The following is a 12,262-nucleotide window of genomic DNA, read 5'->3' on the forward strand; positions in this document are numbered from 1 at the left end:
TTCCTTCCATATTAGTTTCTTAGGACTGTTGTAACAAAGAACCACAAACTGGGTGGCTTAAAACAACAGAAATATACTCTCTCACAGTTCTGCAGCACTAATACTGATTCACAGATATCATCAAAGACCACTCATCTGGAGTATGGCCCTGCTCTTGGCCTCCAGGACCCTATACTTTCCTAGATGACCTCCTTCCTTCCCAATCAACCCTCTACTATCTCTCTCCTTTTTTTTTTTTTTAGTATTTTATTTATTTACTTCAGAGAGAGAGAGCACAAGTGAAGGGCAAAGGGAGAGGGATAAGCAGACTCCCCGCGAGCAGGGAGCCCGATGAGGGACTCGATCCCAGGACCCTGGGATCATGACCTGTGCCAAAGGCAGACATGTAACTGACTGAGCCACCTAGGCACCCAACCCTCTGCTATCTCTACTTCCTCAATGTAATTTTCTTTAACTTTCCCAATTTCTAATCAACCTTAATTTTGCTACTATACCATTAGAACATATGTTCTTGATCCACTACTGTAACACTTAAAAAAAGGTATTCCTGTTACCTCGTAAAGCAACTTGTAGGAATTTTTTTAAAAATTAATAAACACTGTTGACTGTCTTTTGATGAATAAATATTTTTAAGTTTGCTGTACTCCCATTTGTCTATTTTGCTTTGTTTACCTATACCTTGCTTGGTGTCATATCCCAGAAATCACTGCCAAATCCAATGTCATGAAACTTTTTCCCTATATTTTCTTCTAGTTTGGAGTCTTAGATTTAGTTCTTTGATCCATTTTGAGTTAATTTTTGTATATGGCGTAAGGTAAGGATCCAACTTTATTCTTTTGCATATGGATATCCAGTTTGCCCTACTCCATTCATTAAAGATAGTCCTTTCCCCCATTGAATGGTCTTGGCACCTTTATCTAAAATCATTTGGTCATATATGTGAGGGTTTATTTCCAGCCTTTTTATTCTATTCCATTTTTGAAAGATTTTATTATTTAGAGAGCGCGTGCAAGTGAGGGAAGGGGGAGAGAGAGAGAATCTCAAGCAGATGCCATGCTGAGCACAGAGCCCAATGTGGGGCTCGATCTCACAACCCTGAGATCATGACCTGAGCTGAAATCAAGAGTCAGACACTTAGGCTACTAAGTCACTCAGGCGCCCCTATTCTATTCTACTGATCTATATGTCTGTCTTTATGCCAGTACCACAGTCTGATTACATAGTGTTATAATTAGTTTTGAAATCAGGTTTTCCCTAATTAGTCTAAAATAACCTTACTAGCCCAACATTCTGACCAGTGGGCCTACTCCTTGAAATAGCTTCCTGCCTCCTGATCATTGCTCACTTACCTGGGCACCGTCCTCCTGTCACTTCCCTCACAACCATCCAGGGCTCCTTCCCTTGCTCTAATGAAGAGATCACAGCCGGCTTAGATATAGAAAGTCCTGGTTATAAGAAAAAAATGGAGATGAAGTGGAAATCAAAGTACCCAAATACTATGGTTCAGAATTGATAAAAAAAATAAACTATAGCACAAAATGGTATTTGATAAAGTCTACAGTTGAAAAAAAGAATAAATTAAACACTCATATTCAGGTAAACTCAAGATAAAAAAACAAAGCAAATAAATAGGTGATAAAATGCTACTTAAATTAGATAAGCTTTCTATCTCTACTTCGCTATGTGGAAAAAACAGCTTCTTAAGTATGCTTATTTCAGATATTTTTCAATGTTAAATGAAAAGTTCTTAGAATGTAACTCCCAAGTGCAAAGTGTTTAAAAGAGAGCACATTTGTTGTAGGAAATGCAATAGTGCTCATTTGAGCACTAAATAGTTAAGTGATATTTCTTGATCCAGTCCATCACTACATTAACTGGGAAAGCTAAAGAGCTTTACACCCAGGCCCCATGTGTTTAGTTTTAACCTACTCTAGTGCACCTGCAGGTTTAGCACAGTGCAAATGAAACAAAAGATGAAGTGGTTTCTTTGACCATTAACTAATTAACAATTAATTTATTAACATTAAATAATTAAATAATTAAGCATAAGCTTTAATGATACAGAATTCCAATTCTGTTCTTTAATCATCAAGGAAGAACACTGATTATAAGGACCAGAGGAAGGGTCAAGGATGGGGAAAATGAAGACGCACCCCCCATCTAAGTGTGCACATTTTTATGCAAAGAAAAAAATTCATCTAGTTATTTGAAAGGTAGCTCTAAAATTCATGGTAAAGAAAGCAGAAATTCTAAGAAACAGATTCTAAATTATTAGAGGCAGGTAACTTTACCCAGTGAAACCAAATTGCTATAGTTCTCCAACATCACATCTTTGTACAAATTCCTCTGTGTAGGGTTCAGGCATTCCCATTCCTCCTGAGAGACATCTATAGCCACATCTTTGAACATCACCATCCCCTAAAATGACAAATAACAGTACTATTTTCTTAAATTATAAGAAATATTTTTCAAAAGGAAGAAGAGGTGCTAAAAGAAAGCATGCAGGAAAAGGACAGTATATATACATATATATGTGTGTGTGTGTGTGTGTATATATATATATATATATATATATATATAGTGTATAGTGAGTATATAGGCAAAGGTGGAAGCTTGTAACATAGGTCAAAAAGAAATTTAGTGGAAATGAAGCAGAGTGCTTCCATGTTCTTAAAAATTCAATTTTTGCAGACACATCCTCTTGCATAGGATGGAAAATCAGTCATCTAGAAATTTAAAAAAATAAGTAGAGGTTTCCAACTAAGTTAAATAGTTGGAATTTTTAAAATCTTTCCAGAATGTCTTATGAAAACCTCCAACTTGAGAAAAAGGACTTGAAGATTTTTCTTCATCATTATGACCATTATGTCATAACCATTTTTACTTTTCATGCAAATTCTTTAGTAAATATCCAGTGCAGATTGTATTTTCCAAGGATAGATAGAACAACAACTCCCATCCCATATGCTCTTCTTCAGTGTAACCTTGACATGCCCCCACACCACTGGTATAAGGTCTATGTCCTCTGCCCTTGAACCTGATCCTGGGAAAACAGTTGTGACTTACTCAACTTATAAAGTATAGCAGAAATAACTATGTGACTTCTGAAACTGGATTATAAAAAATGTCTCTCCACCCAGTGAGAACACCCTACACCAGTTCCCATAATGTCTATCTGGAAAAGTCAAAATTGTGGAAAAGTTCAAAGATTTCCCATGTGTGATTCAATTAACCATTTTCCCCTGACAACACCATTTCCTGTGAGGACATCTCAACTGGGTGGCTGGTTTTTCTCCTACAATCTTACTCTTTCCTCAATCTCACTCTGTCCTCTCTTCTCCTCATTGCTGGTGCCAGCAACTGTCCCTCCTTCTCTAAAATCTAATGTCATCATTTCATCAGACTATACATGCATTATTTCTACCTATTGCAGTGATGTGCTAACATGCAGATTTTTCCCCCTCAGGAATTTTAGCTCCTGGCTCAGTGCCACCATCTCCAATACTACTCCTATCTTAATTCTCAGTGATTTCAAATATCTATATAAGTATTCCATCTATCATCCTGGCCTCCCAATTTCCTCACCTCCTCTCCAATGAGCTTGTCTTCCACTCTAGTTCACTCTTTGTATCACTATCCTAGACATCATCATTAATAGTAACTTCAACATCTCCAAAATATCAGCTGTCTTTCTCTCTGGACACCTTTACATTGTCACTCACCACACTCATACCTCTTCTCCCTTCCTACCCAACTTAAAGTCTATATTCAGCTAATCATCCAACTTCATAATGAGCCTGATGTGAACTTCCTTTTCATATTTGCTAATAAGCAAAGCCTGAATCCTAGATAAATCTCTCTTCCTACTCTATCACTGTATCTATGTAACTGAATATGATTAGAGAAAATCACCAACCTTAATGACGAGTTTTTATTTTTATATTTTGTTTCCCTTTCTTAAATAAACATTCAGATGTCTTACGCCCACCTTGTCCTTTCCATTTTGTCTCCCACCTCCTAACCCCTTACAGATAAGCAATTTCGTAAGTTTCTTTGATATCTTTACAATGTTTTTAAGCAAATACAAATATATATATTATTTTCTACACTTTTACACAGAAGGTAACATACTATAATATATACACTGTTCTATACTTGATTTTTAAATTCTAAAGTTAATGGTTTCCTTATTTTTCTATAGGTACATATAGTCCATTTTTTGCATTTATCATAGTTTATTTAACCAGACATCTCTAGATGGATACTTGGTTGTTTCCAATCTTTTGCTCTAACAAACAATAGTGCAATGAATATTCCTGTAAATATGTCATTTTGTATACATACAGGTATATCTGTACCAGAAAGTCTCAGAAATCAGATTGCTAGGTCAAATGGAAAATGCATTTGTAATTCTGGTAGATGCTGTCAAGTTTCCCACTATAGCAGCTGGACCATTTTGTCAGACACCAGCAATATATGAGAGTACTCATTTCCTCACAGCCAAGGCAGCAAAGTATTTTGTCAAAACATTTTGTTTTTATCAATTTAATATGATAAAGAAATTATATGTCAGTAGAATTTTAAATGGTATTTCTTGAATTATGAGTTGAGTATTTTTCTTTTTGGGGGTCTTTTATATTTCTTTTTCTGTGAAATTTCTGTTGATGTCCTTTGACTCTTTTCCTACTGGGCCATTGGTCTCTTTTTTAAATTTCTTAGTCTTTACAAATTAGATGATAAGTTCAGTGCCTGTATATGAATTGTAAATACTTTCCCCATTTTGTCATTTCTCTTCTGACTTTTCTTACCAGTGTTTCTTGCCATGTAGAAGTTTTTTATTTTTATGTAATCAAATTTGTTAATACTTTCTCTTTTAGTTCCTAAAATTTTGAATCCTAGTTAGAAAGTCCTTCCAAACATCAAAGTTATGAAGGAATACTCTCATGTTTTAGTCTAGTAATATTATGATTGCATTTTTAAAAATTAAATCATTCAATTTAATTAGAGTTTATTCTATATGGTAGATGAAATACAGAGTGGGCTTTATTTTCCAAAATGGCTACCTAGTCTATCTTTAACCAAGAAGGTAAAAGAATTGTATACTGAAAACTGTAAGATGCTGATGAAAGAAAGACAGAAGTAAATGAAAAGATATCCCATGCTTAACGTATGGAAGAATTAACATTGGTAAAATGTCCATACTACTCAAAGCAATCTACAGATTCAATGTAATCCTTCGATTCCCAATGGAATTTTTCACAGAAATACAACAAATAATCCTAAAATTTCTATGAAACCATCAAAGACCTCAAATACCAAAGCAATCTTGAGAAAAAGGAACAAAACTGGAGACATCACATGTTCTTGTTTCAAACCACATTACAAAGCTATAGTAATCAAAACAGTATGGTATTGGCATAAAAACAGACACATAGATCAGTGAAACAGAATAGGAAACCCACACATATATGGTCAATTAATTTTTGACAAAGGAGCCAAGAATATACAATGGGGAAAGGAGAGTCTCTTCAATAAATGATGTTGGGAACAGTGGACAGCCACATGAAAAAGAAGTAGACTGTATCACTATCTTATACCATACATAAAAATCAACTCAAAATGGATTAAAGACTTGAATATAAAACCTAAAAGTATAAAACTTCTAGAGGAAATCATAGGTGGTAAAGGTACTTGGCAATGACTTTTTGGATTTGATACCAAAACAGCAAAGGCAACAAAAGCAAAAATAAACAAATGGGACTACATCAAACTAAAAATCTTCTGCACAGCAAAGGAAATCATCAACAAAATGAAAAGGCAACCTACATGGAGAAAAATTTTGTAAATCATGTATCTGATAAGGGTTTAATAATCAAAATATAAAGAACTCATAAAACTCAATAGCAAAAAACCCCAAATAATCTGAATTAAAAATGGGCAGAGGATCTGAGTAGACATTTCTCCAAAAAAGACATAAAAATGGCCAACAGGTACATGAAAACATGTTCAAAATCACTGATCATCAGGGAAATGCAAATCAAAACCATAATGAGATATTGCCTCACACTCAGAATGGCTATTATCAAAAAGACAAGACATATCAAGTGCTGGCAAGGATGTGGAGAAAGGGGAACCCTTGTGTACTATTGGTGAGAAATGTTAATTGGTGAACCTACTACAGAAAACAATATGAAGATTCCTCAAAAAAATTAAAAATAGAATTATCATATGATCCAGCAATTCCATTTCTGGGTATTTACCCAAAAGAAATGAAAATATCTACTTGGAAAGCTATTGGGACCTCCATGTCCACTGCAGCATCATTTATAATAGGCAACATGTAGAAAAAAAATCCCAGTGTCCTCCAATGGATGAATAGATACAGAAAATGTGATACACACACACACATAGACAAGAATATTATTCAGCCATTAAAAAAAAAAAAAAAAAAAAGGAGAGGCACCTGGGTGGCTCAGTTGGTTAAGTGTCCAACTCTTGATCCCAGCTCAGGTCTTGATCTCAGGGTCCTAAGTTCAAGCCCGGTGTTGGGCTCCACATTTGGTGTAGAACCTACTTTAAAAAAGAGGGGGTGGCGCTTGGGTGGTTCAGTTAGTTAAGCATCTGACTTCAGCTCAGGTCATGATCTCAGGATCCTGGGATCAAGCCCTCCACTCAGCAGGGAGTCCGCTTCTCCCTCTCCTTCTGCCCCGCCCCTTGCTTGTGCTCTCTAATAAATAAAAATAAAATCTTAAAAAAAAAAAAAGGAAATCCTACCGTTTCCAATAACTTGGATGGACCCTGATGGCATTATAATAGGTGAAATAAGCCAGACAGAGAAAAACAAATGCCACTTATATGTGAAATCTAAAAACAGAAAACAAAAATCAAACTCATAGATGCAGAGAACAGATTGGTGGTTGTCAGAGATGGGGGGGGTGAAATGGATGAAGCTGGTCAAAAGGTATGGTGACTATAGCCATTAATACTGTATATCTGAAAGTTGCTAAAAGACTAGATCTGAAAAGTTTTCATCACAAGAAAAAAACTTGTAACTATGTGTGGTAATGGATATTAACTAGATTTACTGTGGTGATCATTTTATAACATATACATACACCAAACCACCCAGTGTTGTGCACCCAAAACTAACACAATGTTACATGCCAATTATATCTCAATAAAAAAAGTCTATCTTTAGCTTGCTGTTTTGAGATATCACTTTTACTGATATTCAGTTACCATATGCAGGTGTATTTCTAAATTTTTCTATTCTGTTCCCTTGATCTATTTATACACCAGTACCATGATGTTTTAAGTACCATGCTTTATATTATGTATAATTATATGAATTATCTGGTAGAGCTAACCTCTTCTAAGAGGGGATTAACAAGATCCAGAGTCAGAGTCAACAATATATAATATACAATGTTGAGTGTACAATAAAAAATTATTAGAAGTGATTACTAGTAAAAGATTACTAGAAATACAAAAAAAAAAAAAAAAAGAAGAAGAAGAAAATATGACCCATACTCAAGAGAAAAATCACTTAATAGAAACACCAGTAAATAATTCAGATGTTCAGATTAGCAAACAAAGATTTGAAAAATTTAGGTACTTTAAAAAAGAACCACAGGCAAATCCTAAAATCAAGAAATAAAAAATTCACTGGAAGAATCTGCAGCAGATTAAACACAATAGAAGAAAAGATCAGTAAACTTCAGGACAATTCAATAGGAATCCCCCACTGAGGATCCAGACTGAAAAAAGACTGGGGAAAAAAAAGAGCCATAATGATCTATGAGACACCAGCAGTCCAACATACATGTAACTGGAGATTCAAAAGAGAAAAACAAGGCAAAAAAAATCCTTAGAACCAATGGGCAAAATATTTTCCAAATTTCATTTTTAAAAAAGCAACCCATAGGGCGCCTGGGTGGCTCAGTTGGTTAAGCGACTGCCTTCGGCTCAGGTCATGATCCTGGAGTCCCAGGATTGAGTCCCGCATCGGGCTCCCTGCTCAGCAGGGAGTCTGCTTCTCCTCTGCCCCTCCCCCCTCTCATGTGCTCTCTCTCATTCTCTCTCTCTCAAATAAATAAATAAAATCTTAAAAAAAAAAAAAAAAGCAACCCATAGATTCAAGAAGTTCAATGAATCCCAAGTAACATGAAACAAAGAATGCTAGGGGCGCCTGGCTGGCTCAGTTGGAAAAATGTGGGACTCTTGATCTCAAGAGTTGTGAGTTCAAACCCCACATTAGGTGTAGAGATTACTTAAATAAATAAAACTTAAAAAACAAACAAAGAATACTATACCTATGATCATACTTATAATCAACCTACTGAACACCAAGGATAAGGAAAAAAAAATCTTAAAAGCAACCAGACTCCTTTTCCTACAAAAGACACATTATGCATAGGGGAACAACAATAGGAATCAAAGATTAATTCCCATTAACAACAATGGAGGCAAGATGACAAAACAGTATCTTTAAAATGCTGAAAGAAAGCTGTCAACCTATAATTCTATATCCAACTGAAATCTTTCAGAATGATAGGGAAATAAAGCTTTGGTGGGTTTGGTTTTATTTGGATTGTTTTTTGAAAGAAACAAAACCTGAGAGGATTCTTCACCAAAAGACCTGTGCTACAAAAAATGTTAAAGCAAGCTCTTCAGGGGGACAAAAATTTGATACTAGGTAAAAACTTCTATCCATAGAGGAATGAAGAGTACTATAAATAATAAATTTGGGGGTAAATAGAAAAGATACCATTTTCATTTCATAATTTCTTTAAAATATAATTGACCATCTAAAGAAGAGAAAGCTTTGTGGTTTTAATGCATTTAGAAATAAAATATATGAGAACAATAGAATAAAAAGATGTGAAGGGAAAATGTAAGTATCTAGTTGTAAGATTTTTGCATTATTTGTGAAGTTGTATAATCACTATAAGACTGTAATAAGCTCTTTTTAAAAGCATACTGGAAACCTTAGAACAACCCCTAAAACAATAAAACAGTAAAAATATAGTATAGCTAATAATCCTATAGTGAGATAAATGGAATTCTAAAAAGTAGTGAAGATACATGGAATACTAAGCAAATATAAAACTCGTCCAAGAGAAGGCAGGAAAATAGGGGATAAAAGTAAGACTAGATGACAAGATAATAGATTAAAACCTAATAATTACATTCACTTTATTTTTTTTTTCTAAAGATTTTATTTATTTATTTGAGACAGAGAGAATGAGAGAGACAGAGAGCACATGAGAGGGGGGAGGGTCAGAGGGAGAAGCAGGCTCCCCGCCGAGCAGGGAGCCCGATGCGGGACTCGATCCAGGGACTCCAGGATCATGACCTGAGCCGAAGGCAGTCGCTTAACCAACTGCGCCACCCAGGCGCCCAAATTACATTCACTTTAAACAGTCCGTGGAGAAGTCAGCAAACTTTTTCTGAAAAGGCTCAGATAGTAAATATTTTAGGCTCTATGAGTCACATATGGTCCCTATCACATATTCTTCTTTATTTATAACCCTTCAGAAACGCAAAATCATTCTTAGCTTGAGGCTGTGGGCTGGATTTGGTCAGCATACCACAGATTGCTAGCCCCTGGTCTAGACACTAAAAGGCAGTGATTATCAGACTGGATAAAAAAGTAAGACCAAACTATATGCTGTTATATGAGATACACTTAAGTTAAAATAAAAGGCTAGAGAAAGATATGCCATGAAATAACAATAAAAGAAAGCTGAAGCAGTTATATTAATACATAGAACGCAGGAAAAAGAATATTACCAAAGGAACATTTCATAATAAAGGCGTCAATTCATCAAGAGGATATAGGAATCTTGGGCCACCTGGGCTCAGTCAGAAGAGCATGCAACTCTTGATCTCAGGGTTGTGAGTTCAAGCCCCACACTGGGTGTAGAGATCACTTAAAAATAAATAAACTTAAAAAAAAAAAGACATAGTAATCCTAAATATGCATGCACCTACTAACAGAATTTCAAAACATAAAGCAAAACTGACAGAATTGTAACAGACAAATCAACAGCTGTATTTATAGGTTTCAAAAGTCCTCTTTCAGTAACTGATAGACCAAGTGACAAAAAAAATCAGAAAAGATAGAGAAGAGTTGAGTACTATCACAAAACACTTGACCTAGGGGATAAACACTCTATCCAACAATAGTATAACACTGCTTTTTTTTTTTTTTTTTCAAATGCACATTGAAAAAGATAGTCCACATTTTGGGCCATAAAACAAGTCCCAATAAATTCAAAAGGACTGATGTTACAGAGTATGTTCTCTGACCACAACAGAATTAAATTATGAACTAAATAAATTAAATATGAATTCTCAGAAAGATCTGAAAAAGTCCCCCAAAATTTATATGTTAAAGAACACTCTTCTAAGTAGCCCACGGGTAAAAGAAAAAAGGGAATTTTGAACTCAAAAGGAAGAGAAAATTATGCAGAAAAAAGGAAAGAATAAAATCAGTAATCGAAAGTAGCAATCAGAGAAAGGGCAAACTGGAGAGAAAAATCAGTAAAACTAAAAGCTAGCCTTTGAAAAGATCAATAAAACTGATAAATTGCTAGTATACTGATGAAGAAAAAAAGACAAATTATTAACATCAGGAATTAAGGGGGAAGCATTACTATAGATCTGACAGGCATTAAAAGGATAATAAGGGAATATTATAAACAACTTTATGCTAATAAATTTGACATCTAAATGGAAATAAATAAATTTCTTGAAAGACACAAATTACTAAACTGATTCAAGAAGAAATAAAACCAGGGTGCCTGGGTGGCTCAGTAGGTTGAGCGTCTGCTTTTGGCCGGCCCAGGTCATGGTCCCAGGGTCCTGGGATCAAGCCCCGCATCAGGCTCCCTGCTCAGCAGGGAGTCTGCTTCTCCCTCTGCTCCTCGCCCCGCTTGTGCTCACACTCTCTCCCTCTCTCGAATAAAATCTTTAAAAAAAGAAAAGAAAAAATAAGCCCCCCAAACCCTATATTAATTAAAGAAATTAAAGTCTCCCCATGAAAAAAACTCCAAATTCAGATGGTATATTCACTTTCTATTACTGCTGTAACAAATATAGTACCTTAAAACAACAAATTTATTATCTTACAGTTCTGTATGTTAGAAGTCCAACAAGGGTTTCACTAGACTAAATCCAGGTGTCAGCAGGGCTCTGTACCTTTCTGGTGGCTTTAGGAAAGAGTCTATTTCCTTGCCTTTTCCTTGCCTTGACTAGCTTCTAGAGGCCACTTACATGGGTCATGGCCCCCTTCCTCCATCTTCAAAGCCAGTAACATTGCAGTTCTCTAACAGGAGTATACACATTACATTCTCACATCTCCCTCTGATCCTGATTCTTCAGATAATAAAAATAACCTCCCTATCTCAAAATCATTAATTTAATAACATCTGCAAATTCCCTTTTGCCACATAAGGTACCATATTCACAGGTTCCAGGATAAGCAAGTAGACATATCTGGGGGTGATTATTGTGCTTACCACAGATCCCTATGTTGTTGAATTCTATCAGACAATTAAGGAAGAAATACTACAATTCAATAAATTCTTCCAGAAAATAGAAGAAGATTTATTTCCTGACTTATTTTATAAATTAAGGTGAAATAAAGACATTTTTATGTTAAGAAAGCTGAGAGTATTTATCATCAAAAGAGACAAACCATGGGAAATGCTGAAGGAAGTTCTTCAAGCTAAAAAGAAATGATACCAAACAGAAATTCAGATCTCAAGAAGCAAGAGCAATTAAAAATGGTATATATGTGGATAAATAAAATATATTTGCAAATAATCCAATAAAGTATTTTTTCAAGATTCTTTTGATTCCTTTGTTTCTGTGGATTTTCCCCTTTTTAAATTTTTATATTGCACTTTCTCTTTCCTAATTTGAGATTTGTCTTATCTTATTAATGATAAGTTTTTCCTGTTTTCTAACACATATAATTTTTATCTTTATAAATTCCTTCCATATTTCCTTCTACTTCCTTTCAACTTATGTATTTTCATTATTTTTGTTAGAAGCATTAAAACTGTAACTCTGCCCTTAGAGTCTTACTTTAACAAAATCCCATGGGTTCCAAAATATAGTGCTATCACAGAGTACCAGAAAGTCTTTACTTTTAGATTATATTTCTTCTTTGATCCAGGAGCAATTATTGAGACAGATTTTACAAATTGTTGGTAAGAGTAACTTTATTTTTCTGATTTTGTTATTAAATCCTTGC

General features: G+C 34.8%; 1 protein-coding gene across 3 annotated transcripts in view; it reads right to left on the reverse strand.

Annotated features, from left to right (window-relative positions):
• ZNF461 (zinc finger protein 461) overlaps positions 1 to 12,262 on the reverse strand; it is a 47,762-nt gene that overhangs the window by 19,518 nt on the left and 15,982 nt on the right. For all 3 annotated transcript variants that reach the window (XM_035023686.1, XM_035023687.1, XM_035023685.1), the window contains exons 3-4: positions 2,292 to 2,418; positions 1,350 to 1,445 (exon numbers count right to left, since the gene is read on the reverse strand). In XM_035023686.1, coding sequence (XP_034879577.1) covers positions 1,350 to 1,445; positions 2,292 to 2,418 — 223 coding nt within the window. The remainder of the gene's footprint in view (positions 1 to 1,349; positions 1,446 to 2,291; positions 2,419 to 12,262) is intronic.

The sequence above is a fragment of the Mirounga leonina genome, unplaced genomic scaffold, assembly GCF_011800145.1.
Source record: "Mirounga leonina isolate KUSES-001 unplaced genomic scaffold, KU_Mleo_1.0 Mir_177, whole genome shotgun sequence".
Taxonomy (NCBI): domain Eukaryota; kingdom Metazoa; phylum Chordata; class Mammalia; order Carnivora; family Phocidae; genus Mirounga; species Mirounga leonina.